Below are 24,238 nucleotides of genomic sequence, written 5' to 3' on the forward strand. Positions count from 1 at the left end.
AGTTTGATAATATATTCTGTTTCTTGATTTCTACACAGTCAGACTTGCTGCTATTTTAACTTAGTGTTAGCGAGCGAGTCACGGCCTCCTGCCCTGTCGCGTAGTCCCATACATGCAATTGTACGTATGATATGACGAAGAGTGATTGAAGCAGCTCGCAGCACAGCGCGCGCGCAGTTTGATTGAACTTAAATTTACTATAACCAAGGAGGTATACCTCCTTGCTATAACCTTAGACCGATGGTTTCTGTCTCTTCACGGTGGGCTTCGCTTCTTATCTGACGTTGGGACATGTATGGTCAGTCACAGAAATTCAGTGGACCTTGTGTATCAAATTCTTGGTGGCTCTCATCTCGAGACAATACTCCCCCACTGCACATGCACCGCCACTTTTGTCATTGTTTGTACACAGCAAGATATTTAAATTTAAATTTATTCAAAATCTATTCTAAATAGGTTGGTCTACACTGAGGCGCAATGAATTATCACACACACACACACACACACAAAGAAAAAATAGGTAGAATAGCAATGTGTATGCCAATGGGGATCCTTGGGGAAGTATTCCATGTACTATAAACGTGTCGTTAGTATTATAATAGGTACTAGTCCCATTATAATATGTAAATTTATAATCTGCCTCCACTAGATTTGACCTAAAATTCGTAGATTTCTATATACAGCAGATAACAGCACCAATTCTGACATTCTGTCTGATTCACAAAGGGATGATATTGATGGGGTATCACAAAATTTGAATTTTTTTTTCGGTAGACTGTTGTCTAAATCAATATAAATTTACAAATATGATCTAGGTTACCTAGTTAGAACTAGAACTTCAGTCTCAGAGTAAAAGTGGAACGAGGTTCTAGATCTAGACTAGTAGAACTGAACTGTATTTATAGACAAAATTTTAGTGTTCGTGAATGTTGTTGTTATATCAGGTAAAACTAATGTTACATAATGACGACATATATTTTCTCACAGCATGTAAAACTACATTAGTTGCACAATGACAAAATTTATTTTCTAATTGTGATTTTTTTTTGTGTGTGTGTAAATCTTTTCTTGATCCTCCAGTTGGAACTACAAATGCAAAGACAGGAGCAACAACACCACAGCATCCTCCCACCACACCCATGCAAGCAACAACAAGAACAGCCTCACAGAATGGAGCAAATAACAACAGGACTGAGGGAGCCAATGTCACAGCATCTCCGACCACACCAACTGAAGACAGCTTGACCTCGGGCACATCAAGTGCAACAAATTCAACGAATACAACAATGTCAGCAGATTCAAATTCAACAATTTCTACAACACAGGTTTGTGTCACTTGTTTGTTGTCTGAAAGGTAGAATCTAAGCAGAGATTATTAATGCTATGGACATTATACATTGTTTGCTTTGATGATTCAATCTAATATCTTGTTATTATGATGTTTTGCTACTGTGTACTTTGTTCATCTCACAATATATCTTGTACATCATTCTTTAAAAAAAATGAAGAGTTATTATGTTCTGTCAAAAAAAAATGGAATTAACTTTGAAATGAATTGATTATTGTATACATTACATGTACACGCACACACACACACATGCTTATTTAACCTTCATCAGGAGATGACTGTGTACTGCCCATTTTCAGTTGTCTCTTAGTTTAGATTATGTCACATCACACATGTTTCATTTCATACAAGAGTAATCTAAATTCTATCCGCAGACCACAAGTTCAGCAACTGGTACAGCATACGAGCCACAAACAGATGAGTCTGCATCAACATCCACACCACCAAGTGAGGGGACTCAGGCCACCACCATGTCAGATGAAGAGACAGAACCTGGATACTTTGAGCTGTGCCCATCAGGACTAGGCTGTGATAAACTGGCTGCTGAATGCCTGAACTGCAGTTTTGATGAGTCATGTGTCTATGGCAGAGTGTACAACACCACATGCATGCCAAAGCAAGGACTTGACTGCATAGTGAGATTTCTTTTGGTTTGATCTTTTTTCCCTTTTGCAGGGCTGCACACTAACCCATTTTTTTTTTCTACTGGTCCGACCTGCCTGTTGGACCAACAGGCATCCAGTTTTTCCATTTTTAACTGGTCCTTTCCTGAAAAAGTTACTGGTCCGACAGTGATTTTTAGTGGTCCCGGACCATCGGACCGGTGCCAGTGTGCAGCTTTGTCTATAGGTTGGCTAATGATTATATGAGTTTGATTTTTATTATTTATTTTGATGTCATTATTAAACAATTACAGGGAAAATTGATTGATGGAAGTCTTGTCATTTTTGGAGGGGAGAAACATACCTAGCACAACTCTTACCACAAGTGACAAGTGAGGTAAGAGTTTGAGCTATGATATGAGATGTGAATGACATGTTGTTGTTCTAGTTTTAATGCAAGGTGATGTTCCGAGGTGAGGACATTTGCTGACTTCAAGGGGTATATAAAAATATATCAGCTCGGTAAAAAAACTTCGAGCAATCAAAAAAAAATGACAAAAGTCTCTGCAATTGCATTGTATTCATGCTATGAAAATACTGAAAACATACTGGTAGGTGCCATATTGTCATATACTGTATTGTTCAATGTAAAAAAGAGGAATATAAGATTTGCAATCTGAACAAGATAATAATATATGAAATGCAAAATACAAAACAAAAGTCAGTGCTCTCCCTTCTACAGCAAGGTTGAATGCCTGTCATAATAGAACTTTGAGCAATGCTGTGTCACATCCAATTTTCAGGGTTCCTTGCCCATAGAGAAGTCATATCAGTGCAGATATTGCTATCAGACTGAGACGTGGCAGCAGTCATGTACACCAGCCAACAACTGCCAAGTCTATGCCTGCCCAAAGCAATTCATTAGGGTCAACTGCACTGTAGATGACGATGTTCTGTGTTTAGGTAAGTAGTGTTTGTATTTAATACCCCCAGGTACACCATGACCATCTTTCATGCATGATAAGTTCCAGAGGAGAGTTTGTTAAGAACAGGCTGGGGGCAACATAGATAGAAGTGATTGAATTGGATAGATTTATTTTTGCATGACCACTGAGGAAGCATTAAATGTTTACAAGCAAGCAGCCACAAGACTTATGGCCTTGAGTCCACTCTGAAAGCTAGGCAATCTTAGAGTAAAGTGCCCTGCCAAGGGGCGCAACCACTGTAGCCAAGGAGGTTGAACCAGGAACACAGCGATTGACAATCCATAGTATAATCCATTGAGCCACAATAGGTCAACAGCTGTCATATTCAATCATAAGTTTTCATTGCCTTTTTTTTTAATAACAAATAGTTTGGGCATCATGATGACTCAGAGTCAGTTCACATCTTCTTGTCACAGCCATGCATACACCTTTGCAAAGCATAAGAGATAAAGAATTTCATCTTGCTTTGGTAAAAATGACCATTTACTGCATGTAGTGCTATGTAGGTTATTTGGCTTTCCACTTTGACTTCTGGTAATTTCTGTTTTGCAGGTTCTAGAAATTTCTACAGACGGAAACCTTGCAATTGGACATCTGGCTACAAATGGAGTACTGCATTAATATTAAGGTAGGTTACAATCTGAATATGTCAAATTTCTTTTCAAGTTATCATGGAGGGAGCAGACGCTTTAGATCTAAGGAAAACTGTTTATGCCGTTTTAGAGGCAGTTGAATCAATCTTTTTCAGACTATCCTTTATAAAGGATGCAGCTTCATTGTAGCCAAAGCTTCCTATATTTTCCATAACATGTGACTATTTTCTTTTTTTTTTTTTAAAGGAGATATTCCGCAGGGAGCCAATAATGGATAGCTTGCATGAATCAACAATGCAGAATTTTCTAGTGGTTAACAGTAGAGAAAGCACCAACAGTTGAACTTGTTTGGTATCATGAAATAGTGATTTCAGAAGAAGTTAGGCTCTTGATAATCGTTGAAGAGATGATTGGTGGAGTGATCAAATAACATGTATTTGATTTGTGGTTATGATGTGTCATCAAAATTCAAAGTTTTACCTCTTTTCGTCATAGCCAGAGATATGTGACCCGCTACAACAAAAAGGTCCTAAAGTCGCGCACGGTCGAAGCCGTGAAAATCGAGTTTGAAGTCAGAGCATTAAAATTGGTCAAAACTTACGATTTTCTGATTTTGACATATTATTGGAGTCTGACATGTCTTCTATCATCTGTCGAAATTTTGAAGCAAAATGATGAAAGGAAAGACCAAAAAATATCGTTTTATTGAGCCATGTTTTTTGGCGTTTCAACGAAGCAGAAACTTGTTTGAAAATTTGGATTGAGCGCCAAAGATAGGCTCCGCCCCTAAAAACGACCAGAGTGATCTCATTGGTCAGTTTGCTGCTTGCTGCTAACCGAAGCGTGAAGCTCGCACACTGCCCAGTCGACTGGTGCGTGCAGGCGGGGTGCTCTATGCTTAGCCGTTTCTCACATCCTGGTCACTGATTGGTCGGTGAGGAGACCGCCAACGCTGTGCTTGAATGAACTTTTCGGGGGTTGCTCGGGCTTACCTTCTATTGTCCGGAGCGGAAAACTGACTTGCATGTCCCTTGATCGCGATTGCGTCAAAAGGAAAACTTCTAGGGCGCTTTTCTCTCGAAACAGTGATTTCCCAGACGTCTCGACATGCTCTCTTTTAAACATCGATATCTCCACAGCCGATTATTTTTATAAGATGTGTTATATATCAATTTAAAGCAGAAAGATTAGGGAATTATGTCATGCAATTTTCAAATAATGGACCGCGCCCGACTTTAGGATCATTTTGTTGTAGCGGGTCACATATGTTTTCACTGGTGAGTCAACCAGAGTAAATTGAAAGACCATCTTTTTTAATCCCCATTGCCCAAATATGCAAAAATGTAGTCAGCACTTTCTGGATGCTGAATGCAAGCAGAGCACATTAAAAATGTCAAAGGTCAAGGGCACTCCACCAATGAGGTTTACTGCTTCTGCAGGCTTAGCAGTGTTGGCAGGACCATCGATCATGATTACTGGTTTAATGTATACATCACAAAGATTGTCATTATGGTGTCTGTGAATATCTTTTTATTTCCATTATTCCCATTGATGCAAGTTTTGTTTTCACTTGAAATCAGTTAATGGTCATCAATGCGGTCAAACTTTGTCCTCTGTAGCATCACACTTGGGGGATTTGGTGCCGATAGATTCTACCTGGGCTACTGGCAATCCGGCCTGGGCAAACTCTTCAGCTTCGGCGGAGCTGGCGTGTGGACTCTTATAGACGTGTTGCTCATAGCGGTTGGTTACATCACGCCATCGGACGGATCACTTTACATTTATTGACACCGCTGGAGCGACCAGAGACATTTTGTAGCAGCTGAAGTGCAATAGAAGATGATTTGAGACTCACCACAGTGAGGGAGACTTTGATGTAAAGTTAGCTGTCAACATGACATTTGGGGCAGTGACAGCAAAGTATAGAGAGCCAGTGTGTTATACACTGTTACATTACATGGTCTACGTAAATACTGGTCTGTGATTGGTCATAATGCAGTCCTGTGACTAACGCAGAAAGGAACAAGGAATTGTTATATTGTGAACAGTGACATTTTATCATATTATGATATAAGAATTTAACTGGCTGCCATCAGGGTTAGACTGAAAAGATGTGTATTTAAGTAGACCATGAATAGTATAACGTAATTTGCCTTGTCTATCATTGTAATGTAACACTTGAAAGTTCCTTGGGAGTTATGTTCCTTCTCGAAACAGTAATTTCTTGAAAATGTAACTCCCATGGGGATGTCAAGTATAATATTACACCCCTAAAGAGGCAATATTTGTGTGATGGTCTATATTATAAGTCAGAAGATGTGATTTTTGAAGTCGCAGACTTTTGTTAAAATTACACATATTTTTGTATGGACAGTGTGGCGCTGCATGTTTTGAAGTTATAGATGACATCAGTGGTACACTAAGAATGCAGGGCTCAACCTATGACACACTGTACATGCCATATATATTTTGTATCGTTTCAATTTGCACAAGTTGACTGATATTGGCAAAATAAACAACTTGCCCCCCCCCAAAAAAAAAAAAAGTCTCCCACGATAGGAATGCAATATATACCCACCCAAGGGGGAAATGTCCTCGCCTTTCTCTTTAAATGGATGATACTTTTTGGGTATTTCTCATTTCCGTACTATGGTTCTCAATCTCAGATGTAATCACTGGCAAATATTGGCTAACAAGTCCCAATTCGCAATATATTGTGCTCATGAAATGTAGTATGGTTTATGCAGTAAGCTCTTTGACTGCCCATTGATCCCCTGCATAATGCCAGGGTGGAGGTGGGGACTAGGCTGGGTGTACTTACACATGTAGGTCTAAATCACCCCCAAAAATATATAGAGACACTCCATTAAGTTTTCAGCTGTGTGTGTAACAATTGTCTACATGTAGAGCCAAACACATTGCTCAATTATCCATAGGTTTCATACATGTGCTATTCTCTGAAACATTGTAGGTAGACATGAGGAGGCAATGCACGCTTAATTCTTCTGGAATGTAATATATCTCCTCTGTGAGAGTCAAAGTACTCTTTAACCATTTTTCATACTGAAGGGTATGTGTAGATTTCATTCAAAAATACTACTTTACTCACTTTTATAAAGGCGAGTCTGATTGCATGAAATTAGTTAAACCCTTGAGAATGCTTTGAAACCCATTCTGAAGCCAATGAACTTCGAATTGAATAGGAAAAATGTTATTCTTTCCTTATCTCAGAATGGTGAAGTTTTATTTCACATATTACAATAATGTTATCTGTGTTTTTGGACAATCAACATGTAACTTTTTAAAGGAAGAGTATAGTATTGGTGGAGATGAGGACTGGGCTTTTAACTTTTTGCCAGATACCAAGAAACCTCATAGTACAGAGCATACCATTCTACGAGGAATTCAAAGTTTATTTGATGAAAATCGTTTGTGGAATAGCTGAGACATCCGAAACAGAGTAAAACAAAGCGATGGGAATAAAAGGTGGGTCCCACCTTTTATTAGGATGGCTCTGTTTGAATATCTCAGCCATTTCATAACCAGTTTTTACCAAATAAACATTGAATTCCTCTTTGAATTACAAGCTCTTTCACATTTCATAAGAGGTTTCTCTTTATCTCACCATAAATGTCTCAACCAAAACTATATGATCCTTTTAATTCCGGGGGTGGGAGGGGGGGTTCATACATTCAACTTTGCAATTCCTGTGCTGAATGGTGGGTACCTCAGAACATTCAGCTTTTACCATTTTTGTATCGATACTTTTTAGAGGACACCCTCTGTTATAAAAGGAAGCAGTGCATTTACATTTTTGATGACATGCTTGTCTAGATTTTCCCAACATTTTGTCAGGTGTCACGGCAGTGTCAGGAGAAATATTTGGTTATTGGTGTCACATCATCATGTGCATCTTTCTTCAGTGTTTCTACTGGTAAGATCTATATTTTCCTCACTATGAAAATAATTGTGCACTGTGAAATGATACATGCTCCCTCATTCAGTGTGGACTAATCAGAACTAATGTCATCTGTTACATGCCTTGTAAATCTACACAAGCATTAATGCTGTCACTGAAAATGTAGTGACACCCAAAAGTGACATTTTTGTGGTGTGGATGGGAATTGGGACATATCCTACATGTTGATGAACTGTGTGTAAGAGACACTACTAAACTTTGTTTTGACGTGTTTTTTTTTTTGAAATTTAATATACAGTATAGGATGAAGAGTTGTATGTTTGACAGTGCATTACAGAGATAGAGAAATTGTAATGCTTTATCATTGATATAGTAATATAGACTTGACCACGACTTTTTCTTGGGATATGTTCTAAAACTGCTCCTGAACAGTTTTCTGAACAGGCATACCTCAAAAGAAGTGAAATCTGTTACTGACCTTGAAAACAGACCACGTTAATTGCCAAGAGACAGATCACAAAACAAAAAAGATGCAATTTTTTATCACAGGCACGAGGGATAAGTTAGCAGTTTGGAGCTTAATACCACCCAAATTTACACTAAAGTTTTCTTTCACAAGGAGTAGTACAGACGACACTGTAGGCATGTTTAACACCTTGACCCCAGGGGTGTCTTTTCATGGATCTTTTGCACTCAAAAATGTACAGTTCAATAGCAAGTACACTGCTGGTTAGTCTGCACATCAAATTTGCCAATATTCTACAACGTTGACAGTAATACAGACAGTGTGTTTAGAGTAGAATGTACTTTTAAATCATTGTTAATGTTAAGTCTGTCTAGCAATTTTATCAATAATGAATTGCAAACTGTTTTCATTTGTTTCTTTTTTCACTCCATTTCTGTCAGAAAAAAATGTTTTGTCAAAGCAGTTTGACAAAATCCAGTCTTATGTAATTCCGTGATAATCTGTGGCCTTCACAAGTGACATGTCTGATTGAGAAAGCTATTTCCTGCTTTGATGGTAAGAATAGATTGTAGAAGTGTACAATGTGTGTGAGCACATAGACAAACATACATACACAACATGGTCTATTGGTATTACGCAGACATATGTTACGCACACACACACGCACACACACACACACACACATACACAAATATGCACAAACACTTCTTCAATAAAATATACCAAATATCAAGTTACAAATAACTTGATCATGAAGCTAATCAAGCTCCAATTCATGTTATGGTTTAATACAAGATACATGTACTTACATTTTCTTATCAAATTGAAGAATAGACACAGTGTGTACCTTGTGGTATTCTATGTGTAAATAACCACAGATCCCTTTTAAGGGTAAGTCGTATTGTGGTCCATTTTGATTTAAACTGATTTTGAAATTCTTGTTTGTGGTAGATATCTACTATGACACCAGTACTTGAGCAAAATGCTCTTTGTCTGTTGCTCTTAAAAGCTGAACAATTATGTAATCCATCTGGCACTCAGATGGTAAATTGTATTGTACATACATGTATGTATTTGTATATTACCAAAGGTGAACTCATTTTCATAGCTGGAATAAATGATACGAAAACAGCAAGTTGATTGTTGAAATTTCTTTCAATATTTTTTTTGGGATAGATTCTGGTGCCACAAAGTCATTATCTCTTATCTCTAACAGAGAAAGAACACACCCATACAAAACTGTGCCTATGGAGGGGAGTAACATCAATTTTGTGGCTTGCAATGCTGTCTATGCATGTACATTAAAAGGTAAAACTGAAGACGTTAACCACAGTGTGAGTTAACCTGAGGTTGGCAAAATTTAAATGGCCTAAACATTAACCACTGAATTTTGTGTGCATGCCCCATGTAGAGCAGACACAAGAAATGTGACTCGGCAACCTGTTAATGTCGGAACATGGAGGGCAGCGAAACAAAGAAAGATGAATCTTTGAAGACCAACTATACACATCTGTGCCAAGTATAAAAGAAATCCATCAAGTAACGACCAGAATATTGCTTTTATTTACTCTAAGCATTTTTGCAAATATTCACATGGCAATGATTACCTTGGAGCCTGTAAGAGAGGGAGCAATGAGGGCAGCACCACTAAAACCTCTAGGGCCCGAATTCACGAAGGTGGTACAAACGAAACCATGGTTTAAACCATGGACAAAAACCATGGAGCGCCAAGTGTCGAACGGAATATTTCGTTACGAAATTGGTCATTTCGTCGACAATATGACCATTTCGTGGACGAAATGTTCATTTAGTTACAAAATGTTGTCATTTCGTTACAAAATAATCATTTCATCGACGAAATGACTGATTTCGTAACGAAATATTCCATGCGACACTTGGCGCTCCATGGTTTTTGTCCATGGTTTAAACCATGGTTTCATTTGTACCACCTTCGTGAATTCGGGCCTAGGTGTCTTCTCCAATTCATCTTAATCTCTACACAAATTCAAAGAAAATTGATTTTAGATACAACTTAAAATGTGTACACAAGTGTGCCTTGCAAAATTCCCCCTTTTGCAGAGACTCCAACTCTCCCACTTTCGATGGGAGATCTTCCGCCAAAAGCCTATATTTTCACAAGATCTCCTGTTCTCCAGCTTGAAATGATCTTTCTCCCACCCAACATCTTTTTAAGACCTGGAATTAAATGTTCATATATCCAAGAGGATCCAAGGTCGAGCGTCAATGCTGCAGTGCATATGATATATGAAATAAAATTGTATTAAGCCAAAATATACAATTTGAATCATTGAATTATTACGTATTTAATAGTGCCATCATATACTGAAAAATAAGCCTGAGATAGCACAAGAGAGCATCTAGAACCCTGGAGTTCCCAGTGCCCGCTTAAGGGCCCTGGACCCTGGCCGCAAGGGACTTTGCACTTGGAGTCTCCAATTTGCTAGGGGTTTCTGGTGGGAGAATCTTTTGATAAAAGGTGCTTTCGGCTGGAGTCTCTGCTTTTGCCTTTGATGGTCCTTAACCAAGTGTATGGATTTTCCCATGATACTTCATACTAAATCTGAAAAAAAAATCCATCACATAATGTGGCCAGCAGAGAACACACAACTCCCCCTAAAATAAGGTAGTTCTGCTTAATATTTGGCTGGGCTCATTGACCACAGAAAAGATCCATACACTCACAATATCACAAGCCAAACATCAGCCACTGCATCTTTGAAGGTTTTTCTCTATGTGCCCATTATCACACGTGTATGTGAAGCTAGTTTGTGCAATGACGCATCCACTGGCACAGGGAAAATGGCATCAATTCTGTTCTTGCCACCTGTTGGTTAAATAGCATTGCTGCCAAGGTAAACATCCACGATCTCACTAAGATAAGTATTAATGCTGCAATTTAGCACTGTAAGTGTTGGAAAACAACCCTGACCATGTGCACAGTGAAAGCAGAATTCTTGCATTTGGTTCCAATCATGGTTCTCGTGTAACACAAGCGTGTGCCTTCCTGAACTAAACAGACGATTTTCAGCAATCTCTTGATGTTGTTTCAAAGTTCATGTTCCATTCCCTTTGGAACAAGAGTACATCCTAGATCAGTGACACTCCACAGCTAGTCTTTCACAGATACTGTTCATCCCTGATGCATACTATCATTGCCTTCCTCACTTTAGCTCCTGCTATCTTGTTTTCACTTTCTTCATCTTCTTCTTGCCCTTCTGTCTGTGCTCCATCATGCTCTGTTTTCCACTGGGCCTCTGCTTCTTTCTCCTGGACTCCACAAGGGTCTCCTCTTCATCTGGGTCCTTCATTTGGTAGAGAAATAAACATGGACATATCACATAATGATTCATTTGATGCAGATATGAAGATTGAAACTGTTTCTCCCATACACAGACTGCTTTAGCCGCATATCCGTACTTCACACACAACTGTATTAAAAAAAAAAAAAAAAAGTTGTCCCTGATAACCAGAAAGCTTGCTTGAGAGTTGCCCACTCTCCACTTAGACTAATGCAAAAGTTTTAGGCAGGCATTACAGTACAAATGAAAGTACATCATTTTTATCATTTTTTTTTTGTTCTTATTTTTTTCCTTTTTTGTAAGTTGACAGAGATGCTCAACACTTGAATGAGTTACAATGTACAGTGACATTGGAAAGAGATACAATCAAACTGCATGGTATGTTCATGAGTATACAAACTGATTACTGACCATATAAAGTGAATTATGAGCAAACAAACACTGTTGCCTGGGCAAATATTTGTTCATCAATTACAATATCATGTTGTTACAAATATCACTATTTTAGTTACTTATTACATAATATTCTACTAAACAATCTAATACACAGCTCCCAATGTTAATCAACGTTTTTTAAAAATTTTTCTTTCAACATGCTTTTTTCCAGCACTCTTCTCTTACATCATACCTTTCCTTCAAGAATGAGTTGTTTTCTCTTGTGGATCGCTTTTCTCTCACCAAAATCTAGCTCTTCCAATTTCTGCAAGGATAAAAGACATGAACACATACATTGTGGCAAACAAATGCTGTACATTGAAGTGTGTTGTGTGAATACAAACCAGGTAAAAATTTTAGCACATGCTGCCACTCAAATACTAAATTTTTGCAACTGGAAAGAAAAAAAAAATCTACACTACCTATATGTTTGATTCTATGTTAATGGATTCTCCTATACAGTTTAAACAGTTTCAATTATGAATCACTTGGCACCACAAATATTCATGCTGAGCAATGGGACGCGCATATCCAGAAAAAGTTTGAAAATTGTACCTGTAAGAGTCCTCAGACTACTTCCGGAATTCAGTCAATATTTCAATGCCAAAAATTCGTCAGAATCATCATAAATTTGTCAGTGACACAGAAATACATACATTGTTTCCAGTAACACTTGTCCCACTGTATTTCACTTTATCCATCATGAACTATACTGATACAAAATTTCACTCTCTATGTTACATTATCATTGAAAGGCATATTCCTCAAAGAAAGACTTGTATTCCTCCATCAAACATACCAGACATGTGAATTATATTCTTTGGCTGAGACTAACTTCATGCCTAATTCCATTTCAATCCTCAACAAAATTGGTGCACTAGTCTACATGTGCAAAGGGTGACCATTGTCAACCTCACATTCTCACACTCAATTGCACTAAATCACAGAGAAACAATTAACTTAATTGAAACAACTGAAATTCAAATTCAGTTCAGATGGCAAAGTGAGCCTCAATGGTGTGCAAAGGGTGGCTATTGTATTTGCACCAAACCACAGAGAAGCAATTGCTTTCATCGAATCCAGTGAAATTTAAATGCAATCCAGGTCGCTAGGTGAACCTCACTGAATGTCCACTTAATCATTGAAGCCAATATGTCATACATGTAATTGACATTTGATATTCCTCAAATGTATGCAGGGCTGCCAACACTCACTACAAAAAGTCAGGGAGATTCATAAAGCAATAGGAGACATACATGTGTCATATATGCATCTCAATGGGAAAATAATTCCCGTGTCAGGGCAAAGATGTTTATACTTTCTTTAAAATCTAGACATGAACAGAAATTGTTTTCAGGAAGCTTCCTACAGAATCATGAAGATTTGGCAGCTCTGTTTGAGTCTTGTAGTCTCTGCCAACCCTAATGCTCATAAGAAAAAGGGTAATTATGTATAGAGTTACACTAGAGGACACCTATACAGTGGAATCTCAGTTTCATATAAGGATGTCAGGTATAGCAGGATACCTAATACAAAACAAGGCAGTTTTGTAGGTTCCCTTTCTTTACTATTCTTTTTTTTCCCTTGATATAATGAGGTATCCAATATAACAAGGATATTACAGTGGTCCTACACAGCACATTTTAATGTGGTTCACCTGTACTAAGTACCAAGGAAGAATGGAACAAGCAAGCGAGGGCTACAGCCTCCCAAAACTTACCATCTCTGCTTGACTCTTGGCCAGCGCTACTTCATTCAGGATGGGCAAGACATGCTTCTCCTCCACCTTGTACTCAGTAAGCTTCGTGTCTGTATGTGGGAGGCAAATTTACACGAAGAGCCACTTTATGCATACTGAAGCTTGAGCATCAACAAAGCAGAAATAAATCATATGATCATAATCCTAAACATAAAATATGATTTGAAAATGCACAGTAATGAAATAGTTCACCATATTCTACAAATAACATATTTTCAGCATTGTAATTCATGTGTGATGTTAAAAAATAAATGTATGCGATTTAAAGCATCTGCATAGCCCACTTTGAACATGTAATATTTTAAGAAATTGGCAAAATGTTTTTCAACTGTGTAAATGCAAACATATTCTGGATCATGTGGACTAGCAAGGTTCACTAAAAGTATTTATATTTTTTGTGCAAAAATGTAATTGATCACAAAACAAACCACAGCACCAACATGAACAGATGTATTCAGCACTTGAAACCTGTTTCTTTTCATTTTTTTTCTTTTAAAGTTAGTAATATGATTGTCACAAAATTTCAACACAACTTTCATAACTTAATTTTCATGAAGATTATCAAAATACATTTCTTTTCAAGAGCAGGAGTTTACAGTGAACTTACTTATCGTCTTCTCTATGGCCTGCACCAATTTGACATCAAACTGAGTTACCATGGTGACAGACATGCCTCCACGACCTAGGTAAAGGAATCACATAAAATCAAGTCATCAACCTAACACATATTTGAATGAAAGACGAGCAGCATGAACATTGTTCTAGAATAAATCTTGCTGCAGACATTTTGCAGGAAGCTCTACAAAATGTGTGGTAAGAATGTCACAATCGAATCTTGCAATGAGTCCAAATATTCTACTTGATATAAAAACAGTCATATATCAAACTGATGTATCAATATACAGAGAGAACAAATCAGAAGAGACCATTTGCTAGGAAAACAACTGCAATGACACAACTACTACCTCAAAACATTCTTTCTTTCTTTTTTTTACATCTGAGTGACAGCCATTGGACTGTTTGAGTTTAAAGTGAAAAATAAGCCAATCTTTCACAAAGACAGCTGGCTACAATGTGTTTGAAAAACTACAGAGGCAAAGTGAAGATATATGAAAGTTAGACATGAAGTAGAAAAATAATTTTACGAAAGGAGTGGATTTGATAATTACATCAAAGACTGAATATAAGATCATGAAGGGAAAAATTTAACAATAAAAATCCTACAAAAGAAAACTATTGATAAACAGACAAAATCAACAGCTTTAACAGTGAACGGTACCATGACATCATCATTGAAAGTGATGAAAGCACAGGATGTAAAGAAAAAAAAGAAATGTGATTCAAAAAGGTGAAAAGCAAGAACATGAATGATGAAGCTAATCAGGATGGAAACTAAATGCAAGGACAGAAGAGAACTATAAATGGCAACCAAACCAACTAGAAGAAAGTGACTAAGATAAAAGTAACATACACCCAAGAGCTTGATAGATACCAAACTCAGTATCAGGAATCAAAGCACAAATAAAGAAGCATATAACATCTAAAAAGGAAGCTTTAAATAGGAAGGATGTGCTAAATGTAAGAATGCAGAGAACAGGAAAGGGATAGGGAAGGTTAGAACATGTGTAGAGATACTATGAAATGCAAAACAAATGGAACCGTTTGAAGGAGCCATTTAAAGGAACCAAACGAAGACAGTCAAAAATAAAGAGAGGGTTCTGACCTGCTCTGGCTGTACGGCCAACCCTGTGGATGTAGTCCTTTGGGGAGGTGGGGACATTGTGGTTGACCACCATCTGCACCATGGGGATGTCCAGGCCCCTGCTGGCCAGGTCAGTGGCCACCAAGATTCGCACGTGGTTGGATTTGAACTGAGCCAGTGATGCTATTCTTGTCCTCTGTAGCACAGATTTATACAAACACAAGAACAGAGATCATACAGTATGTCCCAAAAAAATTACAATCGGATTTTTGCATTGATAACTTCCAATATGATTAAACTGTCTGAATGCTATTTCAGGGTCTAAAAATATAACATCTTACCTATATTTTGCAGAAAAAACCATTCAATTTGGATAAGTGGTCACAGAGAAATGTGAATCGTTGTGAAGCATGTCATGGATGTGATTCTTCCAAGTTGTAATAGCACTTGGATGCTCTTGGAACTGCATATTAATGTGTGAACACAATGGACAGAACTTGGAGGGAAGGGATTCCTGACATGCTCTACAAATATCCTCATTTCTCTTTGACCACTGAAGCAAATCAGATGGGGTTTTCTGCAAGACATGGGTAATAAGTTATAGTTTCATACCCTGAAATTGTATTTGGATTGATTCACTATTTTTAAAGTTATCACTGCGGAGGGTTCCTTTGTAAATTTTTTTGGGGGACATATGGTATATTCTGATATCTGACTACATGTACAACATGAATGAAACTGAACTGGTTCATTCCACCCTCACAGGTCAGAAATTGGCAGCAGCGTGAATTATATTGTTCAGTGATGCATCTCAACCTCTCCATGCCTGCACCACATTGTGGTATTCCATTCTGTTTGATGACTCATACCAACACTGACAATAATTTCAGTGAGGTGATAAAATCAACAGACAGACCTTTAAAACAAAGAAATAAATAAATTTAAATAAATATAAAAATTAATATAAATGAATAAATAAAAATAAAAATGTAACTAAATAAATAAATACATAAAAGTTTAAATAAATTAATAATAACAAAAAATTAAATAAATAAATAAATAAAAATCTAAATAAATAAATAGATATTTATAAATAATAAAGTAATTGTCTTAACAGGAAATTCAGTCACCACACACATTCAAGAAGTCTGAACTTCTTAAATTGCTTGATCAAGATTTAAAAATTCATTTGGACAAGTTTCTATATAAAAACTATGATACAATGAATCTGTTGCATCATATAAGGATATGTAACTTCTTATCTACAGCAAATCATCTCTGTAAGCCCACATACAGGCAACTGGCCACTAATCAATAGCTCAGGTCATTAAACATACATGTATACATCACATTTTAAGGCAATAAGTAAACAGTATTCTTACCTGTTTGACAAGTGAATGGAGTGTGACACATGGCATACCTAGATTCCTCAGCATGATGGAGAGTACATGGCAGTACCTGGAAAGCAATGAAAACGATATTACATGAATGAACATGAATAATTAATAAACAATCTATAGATAATCAACAAATAAACATGCAAACATATGCATAGACATATACATTATTATATATGTACAGCTATGTACTTAAACATGCACAAAACTGTCAGAAAAATTCAAAAGGGACAAATAAAACTCAAATATCCAATGAAAACATCTACACTTGATTCAGCGTGTCTGTACCATGAATCATGATCCTGAAAACTTCCCTCGATGCTCATTTTGCTTCATGATCACTCAACCCTATGGATGTATGAAGGCATTTTAGCTCAGTTTGGCATTACAGCCTCACAGCAGTGATAAACTTATCAGAGTCTTACACCACTTTAAAAAGCTTTTAGGAAGTACTGAATTGAATAGACTTTATGTCCACATATGGCATTAAATCAATCATTCAGACAGATAACAGGAATACAAATTTCAATGGGGGAATCACAACAACAACAACAAAAGACACACACACACACACACACACATAATAGAGGCTTATTAATAATGATCTGTTGGATAGGTGATATCATCAATACAGAGACAAATAGCTGACACTTCTAATTGGGACCATTAGGCACTTAAAATAGAGCAATTGGACATACTTTCACAACAAATGTGTAGGTCCATCTCTGTGCAACACAAACAAGATACAGCATGTATATAAAAAACGAATGTGTAGGTCCATCTTTGTGCAACACAACCAAGATAAATATATATAGAAGGGATATATTCTCATTTTCTGATATTACTGCAATCATTCGCTAGGACTACAGAGCTCATGACTTGCTGGTGAGAGGATAGGCTATGGAAGAACTCACTTGCATGTGCTGGTGAATATGATGACGGAATGGTCCTTGTGCTTCTCCGTGAACTCGTTGACTACGTACATCAGATACGCATCTTTCACTTGTGCTGGCATCAGGACATACCTCTGATCCAGCTGCTCTACAGTAGCTTGTCTGCAAAGGGGGGAGGGGGAAGAGGTCCAAAGTGAATTCTACATGAATCATCCTCACACAAGATTACACATATTATCTTAAAAAATACATACATAAATACATAAATAGATACATACATAGATAAATAAATAAATGAATAACCGACAAAACCTTGCTACAGAGAAAAGGCTGTGTTTTGGTTTTGTAGTAATGGCAAGAGATCAGTAAAAATCTGAGAAATTTACACAAACAGCATACAGTTTTAGGTCATTTGTATTCTAACAAAATATCTATAATGATGCCTTCTAGGCGAAGCATTCCAAAATCATTCCAATTATATACAGAAGCAAATCTAACCACAAGTTTGAAGGTTTTTGACCGACTCAAAACATATCTTGCCATCCATTACTATTGACATACAAGACAAGTATGGAAACCATGCATCAATGTCTTTGCCAAGATCAATCCCATCAAAATGACCCCAATGCGATACTGTATACACTGAACATCATTTTCGCGTACAGATATTTTCGCGAATGAGGAGGTCATGGACATTTTCGCGAGATGTTGTTTTTGCGAATTGACACAGAGACCTTAATAAGCGCATTATTATCTATCTTAGCATATGGTGAAATTTTTGCATGTCGTTAAATTTGCGGTCCAAATGTGACTCACGAAATTCGCGAAAATTAAACCCTCGCGAAAATAACGGTTTATACAGTATACTCACGGTGCCTTGGAGTGCCAGAAGAAAGGTTTGTTCATGGACATCTTCTGCAGCTCCTTCATAGTGTCTGTGATGGTGGCACTGAAAAGCAGCGTCTGCCTCTTGGCCGGGAGAAAGTCAAAGATGACCTCAAGGTCGGGGCCAAAGTTTCCCTCCAGTAACCTATCGGCCTCATCCAGGACCTGTGTTGCACACATTTTTGATAAGACATATTACATCACCAAATTGTCTCACATATACCTTGTGACACACTATGAATTGGATGTTTGTATTCTTATTGGTTGCAGAACTGAGTACTGTTTACACATGGTAAACCTTGCATATATGTGTGCATAAGCGGTATATAAGAATTGCATAAATATATCAATATATCAAAACCTGTTCACAGACAGTTTGGATATTGGGAAAATAATTGAAATAAAAATTGGTCTTTATCTTCAATTTGCACAGCATATTTTGATGCTTTCTACCAGAAAATTCAATATCATAAAAGAGATTATACAAGACTGCCAACAATGAACATAAAAAACTCAACAATATGAAAGAGACCTATAATTTTAAAATAACAGCAGTAGCATATGAAATACTTTCAGGGTACTGAGAAAGGAGTAATGTTTATAAGACCCTGGATGCTCTTGGTTGATTACAACTAAAAAATACAAACTGTAACTAAAAAGCATCAATTCAACATTCTAAATTCATGTAAGGAAGTGATAAATGCATGAAAATGTAAGAACTCACTGATGATAAATGCTTCTAAGTATTTTTTTTTTCAAGTTTATCCAGATTGCTATAGGCTTTTTAAGACTGAAAATCAATGTTGGTCTTGATTCAATCTCACCAGAAATGTGATTGCTTGAAAGTCAAATGTGTCCGAGCTCTTGATGTGGTCAGCCAGACGCCCTGGTGTTGCTATGACGACATGAGGCTTCTTTGACAGCTCAAGACCCTGCTGCACCATGTCTAAAACCACACACACAAACACACAAGGAAAAGAATCACAATTGTATATGAGGTAGCAAGGCATGTCCTTTAAATGCTAGTTGCTCTAAATCTGCAAATAAATACAAAATTTTATAAGAAATCCTACATCCAATATGAGTAATAGACACAGCATAAAGTAAGTAGACAAACAGCGCATGATCAATTAGAACTTGTAATCAGTTTGTCTACATCCAAGTCTATTTATCATTCACTCAATCTGACTAGCCCAGTACAGGAAAATTATTAAATGACTAGGCTTCTGATTTAATGATCTGAATGATAATCTATTAAAAGCAACACAAAAGAGGAAATTGCCCATCTGGTCTCTTCTCCCTCGTGTTCTGTTTGATTCCAAGGCATCAACTTACCTAGGCCACCAATTATGACGCTCACTCGGAGTCCAATGGGCTTTCCCAGTACCCGAAATTGCTCAGCTATCTGGATGGCAAGTTCCCTTGGGAATATTAACACAACACAACTTCGAATTACAAGGAAATCATAACTTAACAAGGAAGTTGCAATATCTGGACTGACATTCAACTATGATTCACTAACACATTGATATGCAACACTCTAGTGAAGGATAAACAATTTTGGTATTGTGAAAGTGTGCAACTGTCCTTCAAAATCCTGTGTTATTTTCTTTACTTTCACTTTGTTTATTTACCAATGCCAGTTATTGTTCCACCACAACAAGGATCTGTCATTTATAATTTCTTGAGAAAGGTACATTGAATGCAATAAATACAGGTTTAAAACTTTTTGGGTTAGAATATGGCAAAGTCTTTTTTTTAATGAAATCTTCATAAGTCTTGATTTATGACTCATGATATGAATATCTGCCACTGGCATGCTTGCATGGGGAATGTTACTAAGTACTGTCTCACCTTGTCGGGGTTATGATTAGGGCAAACACACTGTAGGGATCCTCACTCAGTTTCTGAAGAATGGGGAGGGCAAACGCTGCTGTCTTTCCACTTCCTGTCTTGGCGCACCCAATGCAGTCACTACCTGTTGTATACATGGAGGGAGTATGAACAAAGTGATTCATAACTACTCCTGGGCTGAGGCCTGGGACATAAATGTGTCAATGGTTTTGGCCTCATTTGCTCCTGGGGTAGTCTATAAACATTGAGACACAAGCATACAAAATCAACACCAAAACACAGACAAGTATCAGTCACTGACTTGTTGTTTACAGAAGACTATCGGTAGAAGAAAGTTGATTGCCTTACAAAAGGTGATGGATCTCATTTTGACTTTGTGCATACATTCTGCTGATTACCCAATAGGCCTACCATTGCCATTACTGGTATTTATAGAGGTATTTTTGGACTATGACAAGCGGGAGTACATTCCCTGTCCATGTCTAGAAGGAGTTAATACACAGGCAGATAGCAAATGAATAACAAATGCAAATATTCTCTGAAAGTTTATATAGTTGGGTTCTTACTTGGATGGGCAAGATCCTGAAGGGGACCTAGAAGGCCTACTCATTTTCATACCCTGAATTACCATAAATTAATTCATGATAGATAAAAATGAACCAATGGAACTCAAGGACTCGGAGTGGCAGCATGAATCACACTTACAGTCACAGTCTCTGACTCTGCGCTCATCAGACAACAGTTTGTTGGACTTTGGTTCAATTGCAAGGCCAAGCAAGGACAATTAGGAGCTAATGTACTTTTGTATCCATGTAGATATTTCAAATTCTACTGAACCAAAGTGCATCAAAATGAAATCTCAGGATATACTTTTTAGCTTATTTCCCATCACTCATATAAATTTGAACCAAATCGAATCGCTCACCAGGAAGCATTTATATGGACGTTGACTTTCACATCGTCACTCAAAACAACTGAACAAACGAACTTCAATGTAAAGAAATGCGGTGTTCTGTCGATCACCCGCAAACGCTCCCCAAGCATCTTCAATTACAGACTACACAACGATGTAATACCAAGGCCCACTGAGTACAAATACTTAGGAGTTGCGGTGACACCAGATCTGAGATGGAATACGCACCGTCTGATTATCAGACACAAAGCAAGTCATACTCTGGGTCTCATCCGACGAACACTGTCACCATGCTCTATCTATGGAGGTCAAGACCAGAGCTTATGCTGCATTAGTGTACCCACAAGTGGAATACGCAGCCGAAGCATGGAACCCACACACTGTTACAGCCATAAATTCACTTGAACTAGTCCAGAAAGCAGCGGCCCAGTTCGTGCATGGGGACTATAGTAAAACAACATCTTCCTCGGCCCTAGTTTCTGCCCTAGAATGGCACAACCTTCACAACCATCGACTTCTCGCGCAGTGTGTCTTATTCCATAAAATTCATCATCAACTGGTTTGCATCCCATACCCACAAATCATCACACCTGCAACTTATATTGGAAGACATGACCACCAACTCAAGTACACAGTACCCAAAGCAACCATTGATTCCTACAAGTTTTCACTATTCCCAAGAGCAACAAGACTGTGGAACAGCCAGCCAGCCCAGGCGCAGCTGTTCAACTCACCAACCCAACAGAATTCAGAGAGGCTGCAATCCGACATATCAACACAATGCAGCCTTCTTCTGGTTCCAATGTTCTGTAAGGAGCCAACCTTATTTTTACTTGCACAGGTTCAACCACTATTATTGTAAATATGTGGATTACGATTATATGGCACCGTTCTGCACCCTTGTTGACACACAGCAGGGATTGTTCATCCCGGTATAGCTTCAACAGAGCTGCAGTTTGGGATTATTTCAACAAGTAACTCACTCTTTGCGAGTAATTGCGGCCTACGATGCCTGCACAATCTGAAACTGAAGTTAGCAGTCTAATATTATGTGACAACTCTTTGACTTTGAAGTAAATTTAACCGGAGGGGAAAAAAAAAAAATTTACAAAATGACTAGAGTAACTGCGGCAGTATGCGGCCGTGCAGCTGTTCGCGGCAGGTACAACATACACGGTAATATACCGCTAAACACAGCACTGCACTGTTACATGCACACTACACATATACTAACACACTAGCAATCAACAAAAACCAACCGATAAAATGGGCACCATCTCTGACGAAAGTGAAATTTTCTCACCTAAATGACAACATATCGCATCCAAAATGAAATTTTCGGTACTTCTTAACATAACAGTTAAGAAACAATGGTCCAAGAAACTGGGTTTTTTGTCGTTTTCTCGATGTTCATGGATTTTGAAAACATATCCTCACGTAAAATAGAACTTTCGCGAGCCGATGTGGGCCGCCATTTTTTTCGGAAAGTGGATGTTACCATCGAAAAAAAATGAGAAAAACACGAGAAAGACATCAACAACACCGCCAGAATTGCGATCTTGTTTGCGGCCAATGCATGTGCGCCCGCTATTTTCACGTGCTTTCGCAATGGGAATTGGCGCTTACGCAATGTTCGCGAGACATGTGAAGGCGTTCAGCTAAAGATCGCGGAGCACGCGCGTGTTGCATAGGGATTGCACATCGTGCCGCAAGCAGAAATACGACGTCGCATATCGCCCTTATCGGCGAAAATTGTGCCGGGTTTTGCCCTGGTAAATCATGAAAACTGCGTTGGTCAATGGTAAATTTCTTTTATGAAAACAATTGCGTTAATGAATTATCTTATCTATGATATATGAAATGGTTGAAAATAATTTGCCTGATTTGTTTACAAGTTGGAAAACCCTTAGCAATGCTTAAACTGCTGCAAACGGGATATTTTACTCTAGTGGCACCGCGCCGTGCATGTGCGGCAAGTTGAATTGAAGTTGGATAAGAAATGCAATTCCTAGATCGCACAAGACCACACAAATACAGACAGAAAACAAACGACAGGTACTGTACACGCAGCATAGACACAAATGTAAATTTATTTCTCAATACTATAGGCATCCGTGACTTCTTCAACTTACCAGAATCACAAGCACTGCACATTCATCATACTCATAAGGTCAATAACGGCTTCCAATAATTTAAGTATCATGCTACGGATTATAATGTGCTCCTAGTCCTAGCACATGCCTTACACTTATAACTTTTACACAAACAAATCATGTAGGCCTAACAAACGTACTGGAACAAACGTACTTGAACAAACGTACTTGAACAAACGTAGATCTCGATCTTAGGGCATTATAATTAGGCGTCTATATATAAAATGTAATACTGCGCTGTCGTCTCACAACCCCGAGAACAATCGTGTGGGACTACACAAATAGCACATGTCCCCATTTAATACCACTCTAGAAACTACCTTTTAATATTGGAGGGATGCAGTTATGCTGAATAGGAGTAGGTCGCTTTATTCCCACAGCCTGACATTGCTTTGAAAGCCATTCATGCAGACCCAGCTTGGAAAACGACGAAACTTTCCCGGTTTCTAACTCGAAATCAGCCATCTTCACGTCCAAGCCCGTCGCCGTGTTACATCTTCATGCGTACCGGTATTGCGCAACCAATGGAAGTAGACAACATACAATCCATTCATCGAATCACGCAAACTCCGACAAATATCAGCTGCGCATAGGAAAGTGAGACCATACAAAATAATATAGAGATATACTAGTAGACTGAAATACTTCAGTGTATCTCTACGGGTGAGATGCACCTTCCTTTACATACTAATTATGTACTGAGGAAATATCATATTGAAATAGTAAATCATTTCCTTAAATCAATTTTATTTGGTGCTGCTAGGGCCAGTTAATTGAAGAATTTGTGTTTTGTGTTTCTTCCTCTTCTTTGCCCTTTCAAATTTTTTTTTAAAAAGTGTTAAATGTGCGGCTTGTAACACATATTCTTTTATCTTTTCTACTCCACGACATTCAAAATTTTGTCATGCCTTGTTATTACATTCGTTATGTTCAGTTCCGATAGTCTTTTTGTCTCCTTTCTCCCTTCTTGTTTTACTATAAATTGTGCATTTTCGTAAACAGTGTATTTGCAA

The 24,238-nt window shown here is 37.8% G+C and overlaps 2 protein-coding genes across 2 annotated transcripts; one reads left to right on the forward strand and one right to left on the reverse strand.

Moving 5' to 3' along the window:
• The first annotated feature begins 291 nt into the window (after window positions 1–291).
• On the forward strand, window positions 292–5,317 carry LOC139712217 (TM2 domain-containing protein 3-like). Its single transcript, XM_071624055.1, has 6 exons — window positions 292–298; window positions 1,081–1,325; window positions 1,723–1,983; window positions 2,754–2,913; window positions 3,489–3,564; window positions 5,149–5,317. Exons 1-6 carry the CDS (start codon window positions 292–294, stop codon window positions 5,315–5,317), a joined length of 918 nt encoding a protein of 305 aa, XP_071480156.1.
• A 5,794-nt stretch (window positions 5,318–11,111) lies between these two features.
• LOC139712219 (probable ATP-dependent RNA helicase DDX49) lies at window positions 11,112–23,690 on the reverse strand. The gene is made up of 12 exons (XM_071624057.1): window positions 23,546–23,690; window positions 20,160–20,283; window positions 19,641–19,726; window positions 19,130–19,251; window positions 18,292–18,470; window positions 17,442–17,582; window positions 16,513–16,588; window positions 15,152–15,326; window positions 14,036–14,110; window positions 13,390–13,478; window positions 11,863–11,934; window positions 11,112–11,237 (listed from the first exon to the last, which is right to left on the reverse strand). The coding sequence occupies exons 1-12, from the start codon at window positions 23,688–23,690 to the stop codon at window positions 11,112–11,114; spliced, it is 1,410 nt and encodes a 469-aa protein (XP_071480158.1).
• Window positions 23,691–24,238: the final 548 nt, after the last annotated feature.

Source organism: Diadema antillarum, unplaced genomic scaffold, assembly GCF_040938485.1.
Source record: "Diadema antillarum isolate AM-2024a unplaced genomic scaffold, OU_Dant_1.0 seq00001774_RagTag, whole genome shotgun sequence".
NCBI classification, from domain to species: domain Eukaryota; kingdom Metazoa; phylum Echinodermata; class Echinoidea; order Diadematoida; family Diadematidae; genus Diadema; species Diadema antillarum.